This window comes from Musca domestica, unplaced genomic scaffold, assembly GCF_030504385.1.
Source record: "Musca domestica strain aabys unplaced genomic scaffold, Musca_domestica.polishedcontigs.V.1.1 61, whole genome shotgun sequence".
Classification (NCBI taxonomy): domain Eukaryota; kingdom Metazoa; phylum Arthropoda; class Insecta; order Diptera; family Muscidae; genus Musca; species Musca domestica.
The window spans coordinates 2,924,355-2,950,694 of NW_026712367.1; the positions used below are offsets into that span (position 1 = coordinate 2,924,355).

The 26,340-nt window shown below is 31.6% G+C and overlaps 1 protein-coding gene across 3 annotated transcripts in view; it reads left to right on the forward strand.

The window, feature by feature from the left end:
- Positions 1 to 26,340, forward strand: part of LOC101893274 (venom dipeptidyl peptidase 4) — a 282,967-nt gene that overhangs the window by 227,201 nt on the left and 29,426 nt on the right. The window contains exon 2 of one of the 3 annotated variants that reach the window (XM_059129441.1): positions 18,178 to 18,633. The exons of the other annotated variants lie outside the window; for them this stretch is intronic. Within the exon in view, the coding sequence (XP_058985424.1) occupies positions 18,559 to 18,633 (75 nt within the window). The 5' untranslated portion in view covers positions 18,178 to 18,558. The remainder of the gene's footprint in view (positions 1 to 18,177; positions 18,634 to 26,340) is intronic. 3 annotated transcript variants of the gene reach the window in all.

Consider the following 26,340-nt stretch of genomic DNA (forward strand, 5'->3'; position numbering starts at 1 on the left):
TCCCACATTTCTGCTATTCTTGTCTTATTTCCATTTGTTAAAAGCGCATATTTTACATTTCAACTAACCCCGGTGACTTTTGCAATATGTCTTGTTTTGCTGGCATGTTTCGCATTTCAATGTCCTCCCACTTTAAGCATTTCAATCACTTTGACTGTCACACTTTATGGACTGACTGGCTGAACTGAACTGGACTGGACTGGGGTATTCTTTGGAGGTATTCAACTGGTAAACAGACATTTGTCAATTTACACAAAAAGCCATTTGTAAAATGTCACATCTATAAAGTAATTTATCTTTGATGGCGGTAGTAAAAGAAGAAGAAGTAGAAAAAACAACAAAAATAAAAAACACTAAAACAGGAAATAGCCCAGCAAGGACGACTTGACTTGTGTTTAGAATCGTTTGTTTTGTTTTTCTTTTTTTTTCTGTTTCCTTTCCTTTTCAATTCCACAAATGAATGATGATGGATAGCTGGGGATAGACTTGGCGTTGTGGGAAAAGAAATAAATAAACAACATTCTCGTGTTTTGTAGCTGACAAGCAAATGGTTTTGAATATCCTGACCAGGATACCAAAACACAAATATAGGTTTCAGTTGCTAAAAATAAATATATACTTGAAATCATGACTGATATGGCTGTAGGGCCAGCTATTTACCTTTGGTAAATGATTTAGGAGTTTCTTGTTATGGTAATAAATTAAGTTTCCTTCCCACACACACACACCCACAAAAATTGTGGATGGCTAAATTTATCATGAGCGTATTTACCTTTCCTGGGATACATACTTACTTGATCATCTGGATTTGGATGGAAGCAACCAGTTTCTCTGTTACAATTCAAGAATCCCATTATTGTTGTTGACCAACTAAATACAACAGCATCTTCATTGCCATTCGCAGATGAAATGAAAAGCTATTTTAATAAAATGAAATTACCAAAACTGCTGACGTTAACTATCAGCCTCAAGGAAACTCATACCCCGCCCCCCTGCCCCTGGCAAAACATAAACATTTCTAATTGATTTACATCCTTGCCAGCAAAGGGGTGGGAAGAAATTTCATTTTATTAATGTTCTGGTTAGGTGTGTGCCTTGTGGGCAAATAATTAATCTGTTTTATTACTTTTAAGTTGGCAAGCCGAACATTATCGTTTTAATGGCCCGGCAAGATACGCCATCCACAAGATAGAAAAATTCATTAATAAAATTAGTTTCAATTAGGCAGGTGTGGGGGGAAATCAATTAAAAAATAACAAATTAATTTGGATTTTACAATGTGATCGATGTTCTTCGAGGGGAGGGGGCTCGATATTGTAAAGGGGAATTTTTTCTGGGGAATATTTATACCCTACACCACAAGGTGGTCAGGGTATTATGGCTTTGTGCATTTGTTTGTAACAGGCAAAAGGAAATGAGATAGACCCATAGTTCTATTTGATGATCTGCATAGAATCACATTCTGAGTCGATTTATGCATGTCCTCCGTCCGTTCGTCCGTCCGTCCACTTTGTAAACAAAGTGGAGTTTGCATTTATTGCCCTATCGAGATGAAATTTTGCACAAATCATTTGTTTGGCCCAAGGACGAACCCTATTGAAATTGGAGATAATCGGTCAAAATTTAGATATAGCTCCCCTACATATAACTTCGTCCGATTTGCCTTTTATTCTACACCAAACGTGTAATATCAACCCGAATAGTATGAACCAAATTAGGCCTGCGAATAAGTATGCCAAATTTGATCGAAATCGGTTCAGATATAGCTATAGCTCCCACATATATATTGTTCATCCGATTTTTTATTTTTGTCCTCCGCAGCCGTAATATGCACTCGATAACAATAATATTTGGGGAAATATATCAAATACAGCTCAGCACATACATTTGCTAAATTTTATCGAGATCGGTTCAGATTTGGATATAGCTCCCATATATAGAACTTCGTCCGATTTATCTTTTATTGTGTACCAAACGTCTAATATTTGTCCAAATGGCATGGAATTTGGCACTTACGACCAAATTAGGACTGAAAATAAGTATGCCAAATTTGATCGAAATCGGTTCAGATATAGCTATAGCTCCCACATATATATTGTTCATCCGATTTGTTATTTTTGTCCTCCGCAGCCGTAATATGCACTCGGTAACAACAATATTTGGGGAAATATATCAAATACTGCTCAGAAATACATTTGCTAAATTTTATCGAAATCGGCTCAGATTTAGATATAGCTCCGATATATATAACTTCGTCCGATTTACCTTTTATTGTGCACCAAACGTCTAATATTTGTCCAAATGGAATGGAATTTGGTACTTACGACCGAATTGAGTCTAGAAGCTAGTAAATCAAATTTTATCGAGATCGGTTCAGATTTGGATATAGCTCCCATATACTTTAACTTCGTCCGATTTGCCTTTTATTGTGCACCAAACGTGTTATATCAGCCCGAATTGTATGGAATTTTGCACATTCAACCAAATTAGGCCTGAAAATAAGTATGCCAAATTTCATCGAAATCGGTTCAGATATAGCTATAGCTCCCACATATATATTGTTCATCCGATTTGTTATTTTTGTCCTCCGCAGCCGTAATATGCACTCGGTAACAACAATAATTGGAGAAATATATCAAAAACAGCTCAACACATACATTTGCTAAATTTTATCAAGATCGGTTCAGATTTGGATATAGCTCCTCTACATATAACTTCGTCCGATTTACCTTTTATTGTGCACCAAACGTCTAATATTTGTCCAAATGGGATGGAATTTGGAACTTACGACCAAATTAGGACTGAAAATAAGTATGCCAAATTTGATCGAAATCGGTTCAGATATAGCTATAGCTCCCACATATATATTGTTCAAACGATTTGTTATATTTGTTACCCACAGTCGTTATATGCACTCCGTAACAACGATATTCAGGGAAATATATCAAATGCAGCTCAGAAATATCTTTGCCAAATTTTATCGAGGTCGGTTCAGATTTAGATATAGCTCCCCTATACATAACTTCGTCCGATATATCTTTCATTGTGCACCAAACGTCTAATAATTGTCCAAATGGTATGGAATTTGGCACTTACGACCGAATTGAGTCTAGAAGGTAGTACGTCAAATTTGGTGAAGATCGGTTCAGATATAGATACAGCTCCCACATATACTGTTCATCCGATTTGTTATATTTGTTACCCACAGCCGTTTTATGCAGTCCGTAACAACGATATTCAGGGAAATATATCAAAAACAGCTCAGAAATACATTTGCTAAATTTTATCGAGATCGGTTCAGATTTGGATATAGCTCCGATATATATAACTTCGTCCGATTTATCTTTTATTGTGCACCAAACGTCTAATATTTGTCCAAATGGAATGGAATTTGGCACTTACGACCGAATTGAGTCTAGAAGCTAGTATGTCAAATTTGGTGAAGATCGGTTCAGATATAGCTATAGCTCCCACATATACTGTTCATCCGATTTGTTATATTTGTTAACCACAGCCGGAATATGCACTCCGTAAAAACGATATTCAGGGAAATATATAAAATACAGCTCAGAAATATCTTTGTCAAATTTTAGCGAGATCGGTTCCGATTTGGATATAGCTCCCTTATATATCTTTATCCGATTTCAAATTAATTGTGCACCAAATGGGCAATACAAGTCCGAATTTTAAATTCGATACAGATACAAGATACAAATGAAGATACAAATGCTTCGGCATATTTAGTCGTTTGAACTATAAATTATAAGCATAGCGTGTATGATTAAATTCTTCCATAAAAACTTTTTAATTGTTATGCGGAGCTCAACTAAATTAGCAAAGTGGTGTAGGTTATCATAAAGTCGGCCCGGCGGGCTTTAAGTCTTTCTTTACTGTTTTTTTTTTTAATTTAAAAAATTCCCTAATATTCCTACACCTTGTGAATGAAGTCAATTTATTCTTCTTTTTTTTTTGAGATTTTTTTTTTAATTTAAAGATTTTTCAATATTTGTGCTGTCAGTAAATGAATAAAATTGTTTCTCCCCTTTTGAGTTTTTTTTTTATTTTTGCTGATTTAGTTGTATTTCTGTTGTGGGGAGTTTTTTCTAGATACTAGAATATATTTAAATATATAGATTTTAACAAAATGAACATTTTTCCAGGTGTGGTGAGTTTTTATAGAAATTCACCACACCTCAAAAAATGCTAAAAATCAAGAAACCGTTACTAAAATCAACAAAACTTGACATTAATAATAATTTCGACGATGAAATTGAGGTTTTTACTGCGGTAAGAAACCTATGTAATTTTCTTTATAGAAATCCACCACACATCCAAAAAGGCTAATAATTAAAAAAATTTTACAAATTATACTTACTAACATAATTATTTGTTAATAATATTTTCATCGATGAATACGGGGATTTTCTGTAAGGTTATGGATAGAAACTTGATGTTTTTAATTAATTATTTCATAAAATCTCAGTACTGAATTTAGAATTTTAAAGTTTTAGGAGAAACTCACCAAAGTACAAGAAGTACGAAATTTTAAAGAATTTGTACATATAAATGCAAAAAAAACATGTTCATGGCTTGTAACACGTGCTTTAAACTAAACAAATCAAATTTGATCAGATAAATAATCAATAAGTATTTTTTATGGTATGAGAATAGTTTTATAGGTCAAAATTTACTATTTTTGAGGTGTGGTGAATTTTAAGAAAAACTCACCACAGCCCAAAAAGTGTGGAATTCAAAGGATTTTTCAATTTGATCGCAATAAAATATTTTTTCTATTTTGTTTTATGAATCTAAATAAGATATTCTAAGAAAAAATTGAACTGTCATTAATTAAACTTTTAAGCGAAAAAATACATATATATTTAAAAAAAATGCCTGGAATTTTCATAATTTCGACTGCCGGTCGTATTTTATCGGTTTTAAGGCCGTTTTGGGGAAGTAAAAATTATGTGGGAGTATTTTCATGACATTAAAATTATTTTCTTAATGTGAATTTAACATTTTTGAGGTGTGGTGAATTTCAAGAAAAATTCACCACACTCCAAAAATAGCCGCAATTGACAGAATTTTTTAATTTTAACACAAAGTTATATGATTCGTAGTTTGTTTGGGGTTAAATTAATGATTTTCATAGAAAAGGGCATGGATTTATCAAAACCTCAAGTATCAGTCGGATTTTTTTTTTTTTTTGGATTGGAAATATTTTTAATGACATTATACATATCTTTGAAGTAGGGATTTAACTTTTTTGAGATGTAGTGAATTTCAAAAAAAATCACCACGGTCAATTTCTGATGATTTTCTTTTAGTTTTGGTCACAAAATGAATGGTTTCAAAAAATGTTTTTGGTTTCAAGAAAGATTTTAAGCGAAAAAATATACATATTTAAAAAAATGCCTGGAATTTTCATAATTTCGCTGCCGATCATATTTTATAGGTTTTAAGTCGGTTTTGGGAAGTAAAAAATGTGTGGGAGTACTTTTTATGGCATTAGAACGCTTCTCTGAATGTGAATTTAACATTTTTGAGGTGTGGTGAATTTCAGGAAAAATTCACCACACTTGAAAAATAGCGGCAATTGACAGAATTTTTCAGTTTTAACACAAAATTATATGATTTGTAATTTTTTAGGGGGTTAAAATTATGGTTTTCATAGAAAAGAACATCGCTTTGTCAAAATTTCAACTACCACTCGGAATTTTTTTTTTTTTTTTTTCTGGGTTTAAGGCGATTTATACCAGAAAAAAATTATGGGGAGCCTTATTTATGACATTAGACTTATTTTCGAACTATGAATTTTACATTTTTGATGTGTGGTGAATCTCCAAAAAAAAAATATATATAATTTCGGCTGCTGGTCATATTATAGCGGTTTTTACGAAAGATAAATTATGTGGGAGAATTTCTCATGGCATTAGAATGCTTTTCTGAAAGTGAATTTCAAATTTTTGAATTGTGGTGAATTTTTTAATTAAATTCACCACATTCTAAAAATAACGGCATGTGACAGAATTTTTCAATTATAAGGGTTTTCATAGAAAAGCGATGGATTTGTCAGAATGTCAAGTGCCAGTCGGATTTTTGGGATTTAGTGTGATTTATACCAAGATAAATTATGTGCGAGTACTTTTTATGGAATTAGACTTACTTTCGAAGTAGGACTTTACGTTTTTGAGGTGTGGTGAATTTTGAGTAAAACTCACCACTGGACAAAAAGGACAGCAACTGACAGAATTTTTTAGTTTTAATACAAAATTATATGATTTGTAACTTTTTAGGGCGTATAAATAAGGGTTTACATAGAAAAGGGCATGGATTTGTCAAAATATCAAATGCCAGTCGGGTTATTTGGGTTTATGGCGATTTAGGGCGGTATTATATATGTGGGAGTTCATTTAATGGCATTATACTTATTTTAAAGGTAGGAATTTAACCTTTTTAAGGTGTGGTGAATTTCAAGAAAAACTCATCACGGTCCAAAAAATGTGGATTTTTTAAGAAATTTTAAGTGTTATCACTGAAATGAAGGTTTTTAGTGTTTTTATGGGTTTTTATCAAGGATTTTAAGCAAAATGAGACAGTTATTTCTTCTAAATTAAGAGAAATTAAAAAAGCATATATTTCATTAACATAATGAGATTTATGTCAAAATTATATATTCCTCTTGTGCTTTCAATAAAAATAATATTTACTTAAAAATGGCAAAATTATTTTTATTTTTTTTTTTATTTTATACTATACTTCTTGAAGGTTTCGAGACTTAAAATGTCATTGAAATAGACATTCTTACTTTTTCCCAAAAAAAAAAAAAAAAACAAAATTAAATCATTTAAAATTACCCAACATCAAAATGAAAGACACAGACAACCCCCAGATTATGGCCTCAAAGATCTAACCTGTAGTAATCCACCAAGCATAAAATTTACATAGGACCGTAGCAACAAAAATCCACTTAAATGCCCTCTAACATTTAAAACCAACAGAAAATAGTAAAAAATGAAAACTGACCGGGTCATCTGGTTTCTGATGAAAATCTCCCTCAAAAAAAAAAAACACACACACACAGACGACCTTTACCCCAAAATGTTAACATCATGAAATTTACATGAATTGTGAATCTCGGCGTTTAATATTTAAAAGTTAGCTTCACAGAGAAAAAAAAAAACTCGCCTCACACACTATGTGTGTGTGTGTGTGTGAGTGCCAAAGAACATTGGCTTACACTCAAACGCAAAACAACATCCGTTTGATGGAGGTTTTGAAAGCATATCCGTTTTATTTTTCAGTGGCAAAAATTCAAGGCACAAATGTTGGCTTTTCTTTGCCTGAGTTGCCCTCTGTGTGTGTGTATGCTTCTCCCCTACTTATAAGTACCATTTGCATGCAATTGACACAGAATTTGTTATTAACTTTTTTTTTACAAAAAAAAACCCCACCATGTTTTTTCCTCCAAAAAAGAAACCCTTTCACCCGCCATTCCATATATGTGTGTGTGATTTTTACGACGTTCATTTGAAATGGTGTGTGTTGATTTGACTTCTTCATTTCATTCACATGATTTGAGATTTGAAAAACTGCCTTATTTTGTAGTTTAGTTGTTGCTTGTCTTTTTTTTTTCCATTATCCTGCGGCCATAACATTGCTACGCGCAAACATTCACTCACATAGCAGAACAATTCTAGGCAGGACACTCTCTCACACAATATGTAAGCCAGTAGGCTCACACAGCTTGTCATTTTGAAAGAACAACAGCAAAACTGCCATAGCTGCTATTCTTCTTTTGGTGTTATGGCATTAAATGTGTCTGCAGCCGTGGAGCGATATGTCCGTATGTACATATGTTGGTTGATATGTCTACCGCCACGTTGACAGCTGTGAGTCTGTGTGTCTCCTTTATTCCTATTTTTTTTTTTTTTTTTTTTTTTTGTTTTTTCCTATGTATGCCATGCGAGAAAATGTTTATGTTTACACATGCGAGTGTTGACGCTTCCGGCATTGTACTGCTGTTTTATTATTTCCACTTTCTAAAGGAAAGACAAGGAGGCAAGAAAGAAAAAAAACAACAACGGCAACAAAACTTGTAGCTTTTTCAAGGGTGCTAAGGAAATACACAGACTAATTTCCTCAAGAAACTGTATTAAATGTCGAAAGAACATTATTATACGAAAATATTGCTAATCACAGTTTCTAAGAAATCTAAATGGGATTTTTTTCCCTAAATAATTTGGAATAAAAAACGGATTTAATTTTGCAAAATGCTTTGAATTTGCAAAAATTTTGTTTTTTATATGGCTCACGATGTATAAAAATGCGAAATCGCGAATTTTCAAGGTGTGGTGAATTTCTTGAAAAACTCACCACACCCAGAAAAATGTTGGAAATTAAGCAAAATTGGAAATACATAGACTAATTTCCTTAAGAAACTGTATTAAATGTCGAAAGAACATTTTAATATGAAAATTTTGCTAATCACAGTTCCTAAGGAATTTTTTCCTAAATAATTTGGAAAAAACGAATTTGCTTCTGCAAAAGTGTTTTAATTTGCAAAAAATTAGGTTTTATATACTTCCCGATGCATAAAAGTGCGAAATCGCGAATTTTCAAGGTGTGGTGAATTTCTCGAAAAACTCACCACACCCAGAAAAATGTTGGAAATTAAGCCAAATTGGCTATAAACATTAGTTATGGCCATAAAATGGAAGCGAGATGTTCTTTAAAGGCAATATGACAAAGAAAAAATATTCAAATTGGTAAAACGGCTATTTTTTATTAAAAAAAAGTTTTTTTTTATTTTTGTCTTTTCAATTTAGTATTTTATAAAATATTTTGGAGAACATTTTACATAAAATTGTGGAAACATGAAACTAATTTTCTTTACAAAAAATTTTTTCAAAATGTCGAAATAACATTTGTAAACAACATTTTGCTGAACACAATTCCTAAGAGACTTAAATGGGATATTTTCTAAATTATTTTGATAAAAAACGAATTTTCTTCTGCAAAAGTGTTTTAATTTGCAAAAAAATTGTTTTTTATATAATTCCCGATGTATAAAAATGCGAAATCGCGAATTTTCAAGGTGTGGTGAATTTCTCGAAAAACTCACCACACCCGGAAAAATGTTGGAAATTAAGCAAAATTGGCTATAAGCATTAGTTATGACCATAAAATAGACGCAAGATGTTATTTAAAGACAAAATGATGAAGAAAAAATATTAAAACTGGTAAAATGTTTAACATTTTTTACTAAAAAATGAAAAGGTCACATTGAATCCAGTTTAATTTCCTTTAATATTTTATAAAATATTGTGGAAAACATTTTACACAAAATTGTGGAAACACATGAAACTAATTTTTTCCACAATTTTTTTTTTTTTTCAAAATATGAAAATAACATTTGAATACAAACACTTTACTGGTCAAAATTTCTAAAAGACTTAAATGGGATTTTCCTAAATAATTTAGATAAAAAAAGAATTTACGTCTCCAGATTGGTTTGAATTTTTAAAAATTGTGTGTTTTAAATACTTATCGACATTTTTAAATACGAAATCACGAATTTTCAAAGTGTGGTGAATTTCTCGAAAAACTCACCACACTTAGAAAAGTGTTGGAAATTAAGCCAAATTGGCTATAAACATTAGTAATGACCATAAAATAGACGCAAGATGTTATTTAAAGGCAATATGACGAAGAAAAAATTTAATTTGGTTAAAAATTTAAATTTTTTTACTAAAAACAAATATTTTTTACTAAAAATTAAAAAAAAAATAATTTGGTAAAATATTTAAATTTTATTTTACTAAAAACAAATATTTTTTACTAAGAATTAAAAGGTCACCGTGATTCCGGTTTGATTTCCTTTATGATTTTGTAAAATATTGTTTAGAACATTTTGTAGAAAATCTTGGAAATACACAAACTAATTTTTTTCAAAATAAAATTTTCAAAATATTGAAAAAACACCTTCGAAAATTTTTACAGTGCTTCTAAGTCTAGGATAAAAGAGTTTCTTAATTATTTTCAAGGTGTGGTGAATTTTTCACCTAGAAAATTAAGGGAATTGCATTGCCGCGTTTACGGTAAATAAACGAGCATAGATCCCAGAACTTCTTTGAAATTCGAAAACAAATTGTTGGAAATACTCACCACACCTTTGAAAATTTTTACAATGCTTCTAGTTTACGCCAGTATGTGTTATAAAATTATTCTACATCATTTTCAAGGTGTGGTGAATTTTTCCCAAAACTCACCACACCCAAAAATTAGAGGAATTTGCATAATTAGACTCCAGTTAACGGGTATATCATCAAAAGTCATTGCTATGGCCCCGTTTGGGGTATACAAACGGCTATAGAACCCAGAACTTTTTTCAAATTCGAAAACAAATTGTTGGAAATACTCACAACACCTTAGAAAATGTTTATAATGCTTCTAGTTTATGCCAGTATGTGATAAAATATTTTTTACATAATTTTCAAGGTGTGGTGAGTTTTTGTGAAAACTCACCACACTCTGAAATTTGAGGAAATTGCATAATTAGACTCTAGTTAACGAGTATAAAATCAAAAGCCATTGTTATGACTCCGTTTATGGGAAATAAAAGGCCATAGACCCAGAACTTTTTTGAAATTCGAAAAAAATGCTAAAAATACTCACCACACCTTAGAAAATGTTTATAATGCTTCTAGTTTATGACAGTATGTGTTATAAAATTATTCTACATCATTTTCAAGGTGTGGTGAATTTTTGCCAAAACTCACCACACCCAAAAAATAGAGGAATTTGCATAATTAGACTCTAATTAATGGGTTTAAAATCAAAACTCATTGCTTTGACCCCGTTTGCAGGGAGTTAAATGCGCAAACCCCTAGAATTTCATAAATGCAGATTTAATATTCTTTCAATTTTGTGAGCAAAAAAAATAGGCCAAAGGCATATGCAGATGCAACTTATGCAGTTATATTTTTAGCTGCACTTGCTTGAGTGTAAATATTTTAATATTTTCCATGGCAATGGATAAATGTCATTTCATATGGTTAGCTAACTTGGCACACTTTTTCGAAAATGGATTTTTTTTCTCGTAACCCCCTTTCAATAATATGTATAAATTTACCTGTGCTACCACCTGTATTATGACAAATGCCTACGGCCAACATTTTTCAAATATAAAATTCACTTTCGATGCTCGGTTTTTTTTCACTTTTTTTTTTGTAAAATGCTATTTTTATTTTAGAATGTGGTGACATTACGCTTGAATGGCAAGGAAAGTGATGGCTGTTGATGCCTGACGCCTGATTGCTGATGGTTGCCATGTTCAAGCTCAACTTGTATTTCAAATTCTGTGACAATAACACAGATGTATATGTGTGTGTGTATGCGAGTGTTTTGGTAACAGTGCCAGTGTCAATGTCGCATTTCATGTTTCTTGTTTTTTGCTTCGTTATCCTTGTGTTGTTCTACTCACTCTCCTGGCAGTCATAAATGTAAACATGACAAATGCATAACTTCTGTATAATGTTACGTTTCAAAACGAAAAAGCAGAAAACTGAAGGCTTTCTGCGGCAACATGTTCTCCAAAAAAAGGACATGTGCTTTGTTATTTCTTTCTTGTTGTGTGATAAAAGGATTGTTGCTTGGTTTCTCCCCCTTCCATCCGTACGACATGTTTTCGTGTAAATTCAGTTTTTTCCCCTCAAAATTGTTTCACATGACAGCAGTATTGAAAAAATGCAAAAGAAGAAAAATCGAAACAAAAAAAAATCCAATCACCATATATCGATGATGATTTATTTATGCCTTGGAGAAGGGAAAAATAAAACGTTAAGGTTTTCAATTTCATCTTCATGACATTTTCCAAGGATAATAGTGTGGCAAAGGAGATATCAGATTATATGTGTGTGTGTGTGTTTGAAAACAACCAAATAATTGGATGTATAAATCTACATAACAATCTAAGCAATATTCCGCACACACATCACACACACATCAGACCTCCACCACAAGTCATGGCTTGAAGAAGAAGAATGCCTTCACCACACATACACACTGCATTCATCTAAAGGACTATGTCATCTCAATCGACTTAATGGAGTAGCAGTTCATGTATATCTCCCATAGATTTGCACATGTTAGAACGCCGTGACTCAAGGTTTTTTTCTATTGCAATTATTTTTTAATTTTATTCCGCGCAGTCCTGTAGTTCTTGCTGCTATTGCGTTTATTTCAAGTTCCTTTCTTAATTGCTGACTATATTTAAATTTTTAATGTGACATTCGTGTGGGATTTCAAGGTCCTGGGAGTCGTTAAAAAATCTGAAAAAAAAACAAAAAATTAAGGAAAACGAAAACTGAAGCTCTTAAATCCCAACTTTTATGTAAAAACTAGCAATTATATAACATTATTGTGATACAACACAAAAATACTTACTTTTTTCGTAATGCAAATCACGTTTTCTTTCATTTGAAACCCATTTTTGGGGTGTGGTGAATTTTGACATAAACTCACCACACCATGAAAATGGCGCAAATGGCATAAAAAATAATTTTTATTTATGTAAAAAGGCTTAGAATGTGGTTTTACAACTCCTAAATATTCTAAAATTGAAAAATATATGATAGACTGCCTCAATTAAATCTTTACTAAAAACCCACACACATTTTAAGCAAACACTGGCCATTGTATATTGTTGTAATGATAGGACACCAAAATACTTACTTTTTCGTAATCCAAATCACGTTTTCTTTCATTTGACACCCATTTTTGGGGTGTGGTGAATTTTGAAACAAACTCACCACACCTTGAAAATGGCGCAAATGACATAAAAAATAATTTTTATGTATATACAAAGTCTTAGAATGTGATTTTTCAATTCCTGAATGTTACTAAAATTAAAAAATATAAAATAGGCTGCCTTAATTAAATCCAGCAAAAAAATATTGAATTTTTTACAACTTTAAGTTTCTATTCGAATTTTTTGAGACCAAAATATTTTTTTTTATATTATATATTTTTTATATTATATATTACATTATATATTTGACACAAATTTTAGGGTGTGGTGAATTTTCACAAAAACTCACCACACCAAGAAATTTAGTAAAACTGCATAAAAAATAATTGATGCGTATATCCAAGAAATTTGCTGAATATATTTGAATTTTTATTGTGGCATTCATGTCGGATTTCAAGGTCCTAGAAGAAATTACGAAATCTAAAAATATTTTAGGGAAAAAATTTAAAGACCAGCGATAAAGGAAGGGATTTTCTAGTTAACAAACACATTTTCTTTAATTTGACACAAATTAAAGGGTGTGGTGAATTTTCAAATAAACTCGCCCCCCATATAAGATGGCTTAAAAAACCCATAAATTTATTTATGCATATATCTGGATGTAGAGAAACTGTCTTAACATCGTAAATTTCAATTACAAATTTAAACAAATAAAATTTATATCAAATCTTCTAAAGTCCAATCAATATCTGACATTTCTCAGAAATTCATGTACGATACATTTCTTCGAAGACAGAGCCATTATTTTAAATGTCGTTTTCGCATTAAGAAATTAATTTTCTTTGATTAGACATCAATTCTAGGGTGTGGTGAATTTCCACAAAAATTCACCACACCTTGAAAATTACGTAAATCACCTAAAAATATTTTTCTTCACATATCTAGATGTTTAAGAATTTTATTAAACCATAAATTTGAATGGAAAATTAAAATAATAAAAGAATATTTCAAATCCAAACACTAATTCTCTCACAAATTTCGACCATTTTTCTCAAACGTTTGAAGCAAAAAATTGTTTTTACAATATTGTTTCCCCATCAACAAATAATTTATCATTAATTTGAAAAAAAAAAATTAGAGTGTGGTGAATTTTTCTCAAAACTCACCACACCTCGAAAATTGCTTGAAACAGCTTAAAATGTTTTTTATATGTCTCTAGATGATTAAAAATAGTTTTGAGTCGAGAGTCTTAAATTTCAACCAGAATTTCCGATTCTAACCCAAAGGACTGTATTTTTCAGTTTAGACCTTAATGGTAACTTTTGAGGCATAAATATTATTCATAAAGTACATGTACAAGTACAAGAAACTTAGAAATTTAACATGGCATAAGTAAAAATGTGTAAAAAAAGGCCAGGAGATGAAGAATGTCTTGAATGGAGGAAATTTAATTTTTAATGAAATTTTTGGGGGAAAATTGGAGAACGTTTTTGTGTAACTGCCTTTAAACTTCATAATAAGCTATTTATTTTAAATTTTAGCAATTTTTAAGGTGTGGTGAATTTTTATAAAAAAAAAACTCATCACACCGGTAAAACAATTGCATTCGTTTAAAATTGTGAAAATATTAATGTTTGAAACATTGACTTGGCCAAAAATGAGTCGGAGAACCAACCGTGGAGTGGTAAATTTTTATGAAAACTCATTCACTGTATGTAAATATGGATGTTAGAAACATATAATAAATGCCAAAAACGGACAAATTTATCTCTGAGCCTTAAAAAAAATTGGGAGTGCTGGTTTTTTCTTTAAATTTCTTTATTCGATAAAAATTTGTGAAATAATACTAGGAAAAATCTTAGAATGTCTTATTACTCAACATTATGTAATTTTAGAACAATTCCAGCCATTTTCAAGGTGTGGTGAATTTTTGTAAAAACTCACCACACCTGAAAAATGGCTGCATTTGCCTTAATTTGTCTAAATGTTGATGTCAGAAACCGAAATTGACAATTTCGCACGCAAAAAAATGTTTCAGGAACCTTAAAAAAACTTAAAAGTTAACAAAAAAAACTTTTCATTTAAATTTATTTTTCAATAAAAATTTTAGAAAAAAAAGTGGACAAACACGATTTTTAATGTCTAATTATTTAATACTAAGTAATTTTAGAACATTCCCATCCATTTTCAAGGTGTGGTGAATTTTTGAATAAACTCACCACACCTGAAAAATTGTTGCATTTGCCCTAACATTGTGTAAATTGTAATATAAGAAAGAGAAGTTGATTGCTATGCATCAAAAATAGCTCTCTGAACCCTAAAAAACGACGTAACGGCGTTTTTCATTAAAATTTACTTTTTTTGTTAAAAATTAAAAAAAAAAGTGAAGGAAAATTGTTAATGTCTAGTTACTCAATATTACGCGATTTTCGATGATTTCCAGCCATTTTCAAGGTGTGGTGAATTTCCGTAAATACTCACCATACCATATAAATTACTGCATTTACTTTAATTTTGTGTAAATTGTAATATAAAAAACAGAAGATGATTGCGATGCATCAAAAATAGCTCTCTGAACCCTAAAAAACTCAAATGTAACGACATTTTTCTTTAAAATTTATTTATTTATTTTGATAAAAATGTTAGAAGTTGAAAGGAACATTTTTTAATGTCTAATTACTCAATTTCAAGTAATTTTCGATGATGTCCAACAATTTTCAGGTGTGGTGAATTTTAGTAAAAACTCACCACACCTGAAAAATTGTTTCATTTGCTTTAATTTTGTGTATATTGTAATATAGAAAACAAAAGTTGATCGCTATGCATCAAAAATAGCTCTCTGAACCCTAAAAACACGAGAGTAGCGACTTTTTTCATTAAAATTAACTTTTTTTGTTAAAAATTTAAGAAAAAGTTGAAAGGAACATTTTTTAATGTCTAATTACTCAATATTATGAGATTTTCGTTATTTTCCAGCAATTTTCAAGGTGTGGTGAATTTCTATAAAAACTCACCACACCTGAAAAATTGTTGCATTTACTTTAATTTTGTGTGAATTGGAATATAGAAAACAGAAGTTGATTGCTATCCTGTAAAATAGGTCTCTGAACCCTAAAAAACTCAAGTGTAACGACTTTTTTCTTTAAAATTTCATCTTTTTATAAAAATCGAAGAAAAAATTGAAAGGAAAATTTTCTAATGTCTAATTACTCAATATTACGCGATTTTCGATGATTTCCAGCCATTTCCACGGTGTGGTGAATTTCCGTAAAAACTCACCACACCTGAAAAATTACTGAAATTGCTTAAATTAATAATAATATTTACAATAGAAGTAAAATTTTAAGGTTTTGTTTATATATTACTCATCTTAATGAGAAACTAAGCCATGTAGAAACCATACTATTTCCTAATTTTTAATTTAATTAGAAAAATACCTCCATCTTGTGTGGTACTTGCCGTTTTAATTAGATTTCAAAAGTCATTGAAAAGTGGAAATTTCATGTATTTCCTTCCAAAACAAAACGACCTTATCCTTTTTGCGGATTGTTTTGGTTTTAATTGGCAATTGGCCAATTGAATTACACAAGCCATCAATGGCTTTATTTGGTTATGGAGAACGAAAACCAAGAAAGAAAAAAAAAACAAGAACTCATTAAATTTTGTTGAAATGAAGTCTCCAGACAATGTTTGGCAGACGCCATAATGACTGGCGATGATGAACGCAACTCATGTGTGTGTGTGCGTGTGGGAGTGTGCTTTAGGCTTCCATATCACTTACTCACCCATGAAATTAGTAAAATAATCAAAATCTATAGTTTTGTAAATTTATAAAAGTGATACCTAAACTGTTATATTTAAAAAAATTTAAAAACTGACTTGAATTCCTATCATTTTGGAACAGTTACTTTCAACTGTTATACAGCTATTATAGTGCTCAAAATGTTATGCCACTTCATACAGGTTATATAAATTCCAAAAACCGAGAATTTTTCAAATGTAAAATAAACTGTTATACTTTTCAAACACACCCAAAAATTATAAATTTCTTTAATTGAAACAATGAAGAAAGTAGTTCTCATAAATATATGATTGTATAGCAGTTAGAAAAAAATAATTTCCTTTGTATAACAGTTGTTTTAAACGATAATGCAGTCTAAGTCAAGTTGTAAATAGTTTTGTTAGACATTCTTTTGTTAAACTTTCCAAATGATAACATTTTTTGAGTTGTAGCCCAGTTATTGGTGCTGTATAACAGTTATGCCAAACTGTTATACTCCTCTGAAATGCATACGAATGCTATATTTGCTTAGATATAGATATCCTGTTGAATTGGGAGTTAAATGTTATAGTATAACAGTTTTTGTTAACTGTTATACAACTAAAAAAAGCTAAAAAATCAAAAAAGAAAATAAATTGTTTTACTTTAGCGCAAAATAAAAATAAAATATGTATATTCCACCATTTCTGGTTTCACTATTTAGGACTATTTAAGAATTTTCTAATTTTGTTTGTATAACAGTTATTTTTAATCATAAAACTGACTAAATCAAGTTGTTGGATAAATATTTATTTGATATATATTTCAAATAAGAACACTTTTGCAATTGTAGAACGATTGAAAATTCATATAAAATATTTAATATAGGTATCCGGTTGATTTTGGGTTGAAATTTGATTGTATAACAGCTTTTGTTAACTGTTATACAACTAAAAATAGTTAAAAAACAAATCCAAAATATATAAATTTTTTTTATACTTTGACTCAAAAAAGAATAGAAAATATGTATATACCGCTATTTCAGGTCTCATTAGTAATGACTGCCTAGGAACGTTCTAATTTTAGTTGTATGACAGTTATTTGGGACAGTTATACACACTTAATCACTCAGTGAAGTGGTTTGTTAAACCTTATTTTGTTATATTTTCCAAAAAAAATAACATTTTTGCAGTTGTAGAACAGTTTTTCGTGCTGTATAACAGTTATGTCAAACTGTTATACTCCTATGAAAATGCATAATAATGCTTACTTTTCTTAGATATAGCTATCTTGTTGAGTTAAGAGTTAAAATTCGTAGTATAACAGTTTTTTATTAACTGTTATACAGGTATAAAAAAATCTAAAAAAATTCCAAAAAAATATATTAGTAGCTGTCATTTTACACAATGTTGAAATGAAAAATATTATTACAAAAAGAGCCCCCTCAAAAAAATGGAACAGCAGCCAAACAAATGAAACGTGTGGTTAAAAACGCTTTGAAACCAAAAAAAAAACGGAATAAAATAAAATCAATAAAAAAACCAAAAAAATTGCAACTGAAAACGAAATCGCCCGCCCAATAAACTTCGACTTGAAATCAAACTCCTCGAAAAAAAAATAAACAAAAAGTGAAAATATTTTTTTCTTCTTCTTCAAATAATTACAGGATAAGTTTTTTCTGCTTTACCTTATGGTTTTGTACCGAAACAAAACAAACAAACTTCACTCACATTGAGTGAAATTGCATGTCAAAAATAAAAAACGGAAACTGTAAATAAATTCTACAGTGGAAAAGTTTTACCAAAATCAACCTCAATATCCCCGTTTTTTTTCTTTGGCCAAAAGTCTTCCTGGAATCCAATCCCCCTCAAATAAGGGAAAAATAACTGCCTACCTGCCTGCCCGCCCGCCTGCCAACAACCAAGCATATCCTGTAGTTTAAGAAACAATATCCCAGGTTGTTTTTTTTTTTGGTTCTCTTCTCCTCTTCTTCTACAACAAAAATTAAAATCAAAATAACAATAAGAACATAGTACCAACAACCAACATGGCTTCCAATGATCCAGCGAATAACATAGAACTGGGCAAGGTGCCAGCTCCAGCAGAAGGAGCCCAACCAGAGGTAAGTTGTAAAAGTTCCCTGTGACGTTGCAAAAATAAGTTTTTGATTTTTTCATTTTTTTGAAACTTGCCTGTTTCCTTTTTTCGTCTTTTCGATTTCTGGTATTTCATTTTTGTTTATTTGCTAGTTTGTTTGTTTTTTTTTTTCTTTTTTCCTATTGTCATTTGCCAAACTTCCGGCATGTTTATTTTTGTAATTAGAAATAGTTTGCAATGTCCGAAAATACCGCATAGAATTGTTGCACCTTAAGTAGATTTAGTATTGAGTTCAATATCCTGATATTCAGAGAAGTCCTTATTTCCCATATCCTGTAAATTAGGAATATAATTTTTTTTTCTTTTTATAACCTCCACCATACTATGGAGGGTATATTTACTTTGTCATTCCGTTTGTAACTCCTTGAAATACTCATGTCAGACCCAACAAAGTATATATATCCTTGATCAGCGTAAAATTCTAAGTCGATTTAGCGATGTCTCTATGTCCGTCTATCAATCTGTTGTAATCACGCTATCTTCCGAACGAATTGAGATAAAAGGCTAAAATTTTGCACACATGCATAGTTTACCAGTAGGCAGGTTATGTTCGTAAATGGGCCATGTAGGCCCACGTCTTCGTATAGCCCCCATATAACGGTACCTCCCAATATTCGGTATTTTGATGATTTTAGCGACATTATTCACCGGAATTGTTTCAAATTTAGTATTCTAAGTTCGTAATGGCAACTATAGTCTGTGACAGAAAATTGTATATGCAGGCCCACGTCTTCGTATAGCCCCATATAACAGCACCTCCCGATATTCGTTTTTTTTTTTAATGATTTTAGCGACATTATTCACCGGAATTGTTTCAAATTTGGTATTTGAAGTTCGTAACGGATATTACAGCCTACGACAGAAAATTGTCTGTGCAGGTCCAGGTCTTCGTATAGGCCCCATATATCAGTACCTCCCAATATTCAGTATTTTGATGATTTTAGCGTCATTATTCACCGGAGTTGTTTCAAATTAAGCATTTAGAGTTCGTAATGGGTTCTACAGCCTATGACAGAAAATTGTCTGTGCAGGTCCACGTCTTCGTATACGGCCCCATATATCAATACCTCCCTATATTCGGTATTTTGATGATTTTAGAGTACAATACTCACCGAAATTGTTAGAGATGTCGTATTTGAAGTTCGTAATGGGTTCTACAGCCTATGACAGAAAATTGTCTATGCAGGTCCACGTCTTCATATAGTTTCGATATAACGATACCTCCCAATATTCGGTATTTTGGTGATTTTAGCGACATTATTCACCGGAGTAGTTTCAAATTAAGTATTTAGAATTCGAAATAGAATCTACAGTCTGTGACAGAAAATTGTACGTGCAGGTCCAGGTCTTCGTGTAGCCCCCATATATCAACACCTCCCTATATTCGGTATTTTGATGATTTTAGCGACATTATTCACCGGAATTGTTTCAAATTTGGTATTTGAATTTCGAAATGGATACTACAGTCTGTGCCAGAAAATTGTCTATACAGGTCCAGGTCTTCGTATAGCCCCCATATAACGGTACCTCCCAATATTCGGTATTTTGATGATTTTAACGACATTATTCACCGGAATTGTTTCAAATTTGGTATTTGAAGTTCGTAATGGATACTAAAGCCTATGACAGAAAATTGTCTATGCAGCTCCAGGTCTTCGTATAGGCCCCATATAACGGTACCTCCCGATATTCGGTATTTTGGTGATTTTAGCGACATTATTCACCGGAGTAGTTTCAAATTAAGTATTTAGAGTTCGAAATAGAATCTACAGTCTATGACAGAAAATTGTCTGTGCAGGTCCACGTCTTCGTATAGGCCCCATATATCAGTACCTCCCTATATTCGGTATTTTGATAATTTTAGCGTCATTATTCACCGGAATTGTTTCAAATTAAATATTTAGAGTTCGAAATGGGAACTACAGTCTATGACAGAAAATTGTCTATGCAGGTGCAGGCCTTCGCACAGCTCCAATATAACGGTACCTCCCTATATCCGGTATTTTGATGATTTTAGCTACATTATTCACCGTTTATTTCAAGTTTCGAATTTGAATATGGTAATGGCTTATGACAAACAATGCCAATGTAGGTCCACATCGTATAGACCCCAATATAACGTCTATATTCTGTATTTTTTAAAAATCTTAACAGAATTTTTTAACGGATTTTATTTTTTGAAAATTTCCAAATTCGTTCTAAAACGGCCCGGCCAAAATTACTGCTTTTTAACTTTGTCCTGGGAAATAAATTTTAAAAGATCTACCATTTCTGCTGGTCCTGGCGAAATTATCAAAAAACACATATGTTCCATTGGTAGTAGAATATTTAGAGTAGTACGAATATGAATCTTCCAGGGATGTTGTAAAAATGTAATGGATCCTTCCACCTCTGTTATGGGGAAGTTTTTCTACCTCCCTTTATTGGAGGTTACTTATTGGCTCTATTTTCCACTCTCCTTTTCTTCTCCTCTATATAGAAGACTTTCTGCATCAATACAAAAATCTTCTCTCCCTTCCCTCTCCCCTTAGAGTCCGATTAATTACCAATGCTTCAACAAATAACAAAATCAATGTTTGCTACAAACCTGCATTAACCTTTTATCACAAAGAGATAGAGAGAGAGAGAGAGAGAGAGCGATAAACCAAATAGAAGCAAATATAAATAAATAAAAATACAAAAACAAAACACAAAATCCTTTGTTTAAATATTCAACATCTTTTGTTAATTACGAAGCAAATATGACCATCATAGAGGCCAAGCTGGCAGCCATCATGCCCGACTTTGACTTGGCCAACAAATATCAAATGCCACGGAATTAGTTCATCGAGGAGAGGGGGAATAGTGGAAAAATCCAAAACCAAAGTATGGCCTCAAGAAACATCCTTCGTTGGAGTTTAGCTCCACAACTCAAAGAGCAGTCCGACCGACCACAAACAGCGTTCAGAGAGATAGAGAAAAATAATTGCTCTAAAAAGGATACGGACGTGTGAATTCGAATGTTGGCATGGAATGAAAAAATAGAACCAGGCAACCAAATGGTGGTCCACATATATGACCATCATCGTCAAGGCAAATATCATCATCTCAAGTCTTTTGCACTAATGAGGAACAAATAATGAAAAATAGCAAAGAAAGAGAAAATCTGACAAAAAAAAATACAATATTTTTTACACATATGAGGGAAGTGCCGAGGGGAGGGAGGGAGAGACTGAATATTGCTCACAAATATTGCCAAATTAGAGCATATTGAGGTTACTGGCTGTGCCGTCTTAGATATTGGCACAAAACCAATATTATGGCCATACGTAAAGAAAGAAAATAAAAAGGGCTAACAAATGTGCTGGGCTGGGTTGTGGGTTCTATGGCATTCGGAATTCGGCAACTCTTTAATGTTGCGAATGAAGATTTTTTTTTGGGAGGGAAAACATTTTTCTTTTTATTTTTAATATATCCAGAGGTTTTAGAAATTTTCAAAAAATAAAATCCTTAAAATATTCTAGTAAAATTTTAAAAATACCGAATATAGCCATTATATTGGGGTCTATACGTTGGCGTTGTTTGTCATAAGCCATTACCATATTCAAATTCGAAACTTGAAATAAACGGTGGATGATGTAGCTATAGTCATCAAAATATCGTATATAGGGAGGTACCGTTATATCGGAACTGTGCGAAAACCTGGACCAGCATAGACAATTTTCTGTCACAGGCTGTAGCATGCATAACGAACTTCAAATACGACATCTCAAACAATTTCGGTGGGTATTGTACCTAAACTCGTCAAAATACCGGATACAGGGAGGTACTGATATATGGGGCCTATACGAGAATCTGGACCTGTATAGACAATTTTCTGTCACAGACTGTAGTTTCCATTACGAACTCTAAATGCGCAATTTGAAACAAACATCCAACTCTCTTCAAATTTCAACGGAAAATTGTTTATGCAGGTCCAGGTCTTCGTATAGCCCCCATATAACGGTACCTCCCGATATTCGGTATTTTGATGAATTCAGCGACATCATTCACCGGAATTGTTTAAAATTTGGTATTTGAAGTTCGTAATGGATACTACAGTCTGTGACAGGAAATTGCCTATGCAGGTCCAGGTCTTCGTATAGCCCCCATATAACGTTACCTCCCGATATTCGGTATTTTGATGATTTTAGCGACAATATTAACCGGAAATGCTTCAAATTTGGTATTTGAAGTTCGTAATAGATACTACAGCATAAAACAGAAAATGGGTCATGTAGGTCCACGTCTTCGTATAGCCCCCATATAACGGTACCTCCCTATATTCAGTATTTTGACGATTTTTGCGACATTATTCACCGGAATTGTTTAAAATTTGGTATTTGAAGTTCGTAACGGATACTACAGCCTATGACAGAAAATTGTCTGTGCAAGTCCACGTCTTCGTATAGCCCCCATTTAACGGTACCTCCCAATATTCGGTATTTTAATGATTTTATAGAAATTTTTTCACTGGAATTGTTTCAATTTTGGTATTTAAAGTTCGTAATGGATACTACAGCATAGGACAGAAAATGGGTTATGTAGGTCCACGTTATCGTATAGCCCCATATAACTGTACCTCCCGATATGCGGTATTTTGATAATTTTAGCGACATTATTTACCGGAATTGTTTCAAATTTGGTATTTGAAGTTCGTGATGGGAACTACAGTCTGTGACAGAAAATTGTGTGTGCAGGCCCACGTCTTCGTATAGCCCCCATATAACTGTACCTCCCAATATTCGGTATTTTGATTATTTTAGCGACATTATTCACCGGAATTGTTTCAAATTTGGTATTTGAAGTTCGAAATGGATACTACAGCATAAGACAGAAAATGGGTGATGTAGGTCCACGTCTTCGTATAGCCCCCATATAACGGTATCCACCGATATTCGGTATTTTAATTATTTTAGCGACATTATTAACCGGAATTGTTTAAAATTTGGTATTTGAAGTTCGTAATGAATATTACAGCCTATGACAGAAAATTGTCTATGCAGGTCCACGTCTTCGTATAGCCCCCATATAACGGTACCCCCGATATTCGGCATTTTGATAATTTTTGCGACATTATTCACCGGAATTGTTTCCAATTTCGTATTTGAACTTCGAAATGGATATTACAGCCTATGACAGAAAATTGTCTGTGCAGGTTCAGGTCTTCGTATAGGCCCCATATAACTGTACCTCCCGATATTCGATATTTTGATGATTTTAGCGACATTATTTACAGGAGTGATTTCAAATTAAGTATTTACAGTTCGAAATGGGAAATACAGTCTGTGACAGAAAATTGTCTATGCAGGTCCAGGTCTTCGTATAGGCCCCATATATCAGTATCTCCCTATATTCGGCATTTTGATAATTTTTGCGTCATTATTCACCGGAATTGTTTCAAATTTGGTATTTGAAGTTCGTAATGGATACTACCGCCTAAGACGGAAAATTGTCTATGCTGGTCCAGGTCTTCGTATAGATCCGATATAACGGTACCTCCCTATATTCGGTATTTTGATGATTTTAGCGACAGTATTAACCGGAATTGTTTCAAATTTGGTATTTGAAGTTCGTAATGGAAACTACAGTCTAAGACAGAAAATTATCTGTGCAGGTCCACGTCCCGATAATGACAAACAATGCCTATGTAGGTCCACGTCGTATAGACCCCAATATGCCGGCTATATTCGGTATTTTTAAAAAATTTTATTTTAACAGAATTTTTTAAGGATTTTACTTTTTGAAAATTTTCAAATTCGTTCCAAATGGTGGAGGGTTGTCAAAGTTCGGCCCAGCCGAACTTACTACTTATTTACTTGTTTTTCAATATAGAAGTGTTTTTTTTTTTTTTGATAAATAATTTTTTTTTTAAGATTTAATATTTCCATCCAACTTCCTAAAAACCTTCTTTGAAGATATTCTCGACATTACCACACAAACACAACAACAATTCATTATTTTATTTGGTGTGATGAAATTGTTTATTTGTATTTACACACGACCCATTGTGTCCTGTGATTTGAATCCTTGAATACTTATTATGGCATTTGTGTAATGGGATTTAGGTTAAACAATTTTATCACTCATGCCAATTCGAGAAAAAACATGCTCCTTTCGAAGCATGCCGACTGACTACAAAAACAAATCAACTTCGAGGAAAATAGACTGGCTAAAGGCACATGAATGCCAAAGAAGTCCTTAAATAAATCCTAAAGTAAAGAAGATGAAGAAAAACTGAATTTAAGCTGTGCTAATGGACCATGGAGCAACACAAAAACAAACACAAAGGAGGCGAAGAAGAAGGAGAAAACAAAAAGTCTACTCAATGTGAAATAGGAATACAAAATAAACAATCATAACAATAAACCATTAGAATGGTAGAGGCAGAGGCAGGGCAACCAAAAACAGGTTAAAAAACAGTAAGTTCCGGGCCGGGCCGAACTTTGAATACCCTCCACCACCACTTGGAACGAATTTAGAAAAAATAAAAAAAAATAAAAAAATAAATAAATAAAAAAAAATAAATAAATAAATAAAAAATAAATAAATAAATAAAAAAATAATAAATAAAATAATAAATAAATAAATAAAATAAATAATAATAAATAATAATAAATAATAATAAATAATAATAATAATAATAATAATATATAATAATAATAATAATATAATAATAATATAATATAATAATAATATAATATAATAATAATAATAATAATAATAATAATAATAATAATAATAATAATAATAATAATAATAATAATAATAATAATAATAATAATAATAATAATAATATAATAATAATAATAATAATAAAATAAATAATAATAAATAAATAAATAAATAAAATAAATAAATAAATAACTAAATAAAATAAATAAATAAATAAATAAAATAATAAAATAAAAAAATAAATAAATAAAAAAATAAATAAATAAATAAAAAATAAAATAAATAATAATAAAAATAATAAATAAATAAATAAAAAATAAAAAAAAAATAAAAATAAAATCCGTTAAAAAATTCTGTTAAGATCTTTAAAATACCGAATAATGCCATCATATTGGGGTCTATACGACGTGGACCTACATAGGCATTATTTGTCATAAGCCATTACTCTATTCAAATTCGAAACATGAAATAAACGGTGAATAATGTAGCTAAAATCATCAGAATATCGTATATAGGGAGGTACCGTTATATCGGAACTGTGCGAAGACCTGGACCAGCATAGACAATTTTCTGTCTTAGGCTATAGTATTCATTACGAACTTCAAATACCAAATTTGAAACAATTCCGGTGAATAATGACGCTAAAATCATCAAAATACCGAATATCGAGAGATACCGTATATGGGGGCTATACGAAGACGTGGACCTGGACAGACAATTTTCTGTCTTAGGCTGTAGTATACATTACGAACTCTAAATACGTAATTCGAAACAATTCCGGTAAATAATGACGCTAAAATTATAAAAAATACCAAATATATAGGGAGGTACTGATATATGGGGCTATACGAAGACGTGGACCTGCACAGACAATTTTCTGTCATAGGCTGTAGTATCCATTACGAACTCTAAATACGTAATTCGAAACAATTCCGGTGAATAATGACGCTAAAATCATCAAAATACCGAATATTGGGAG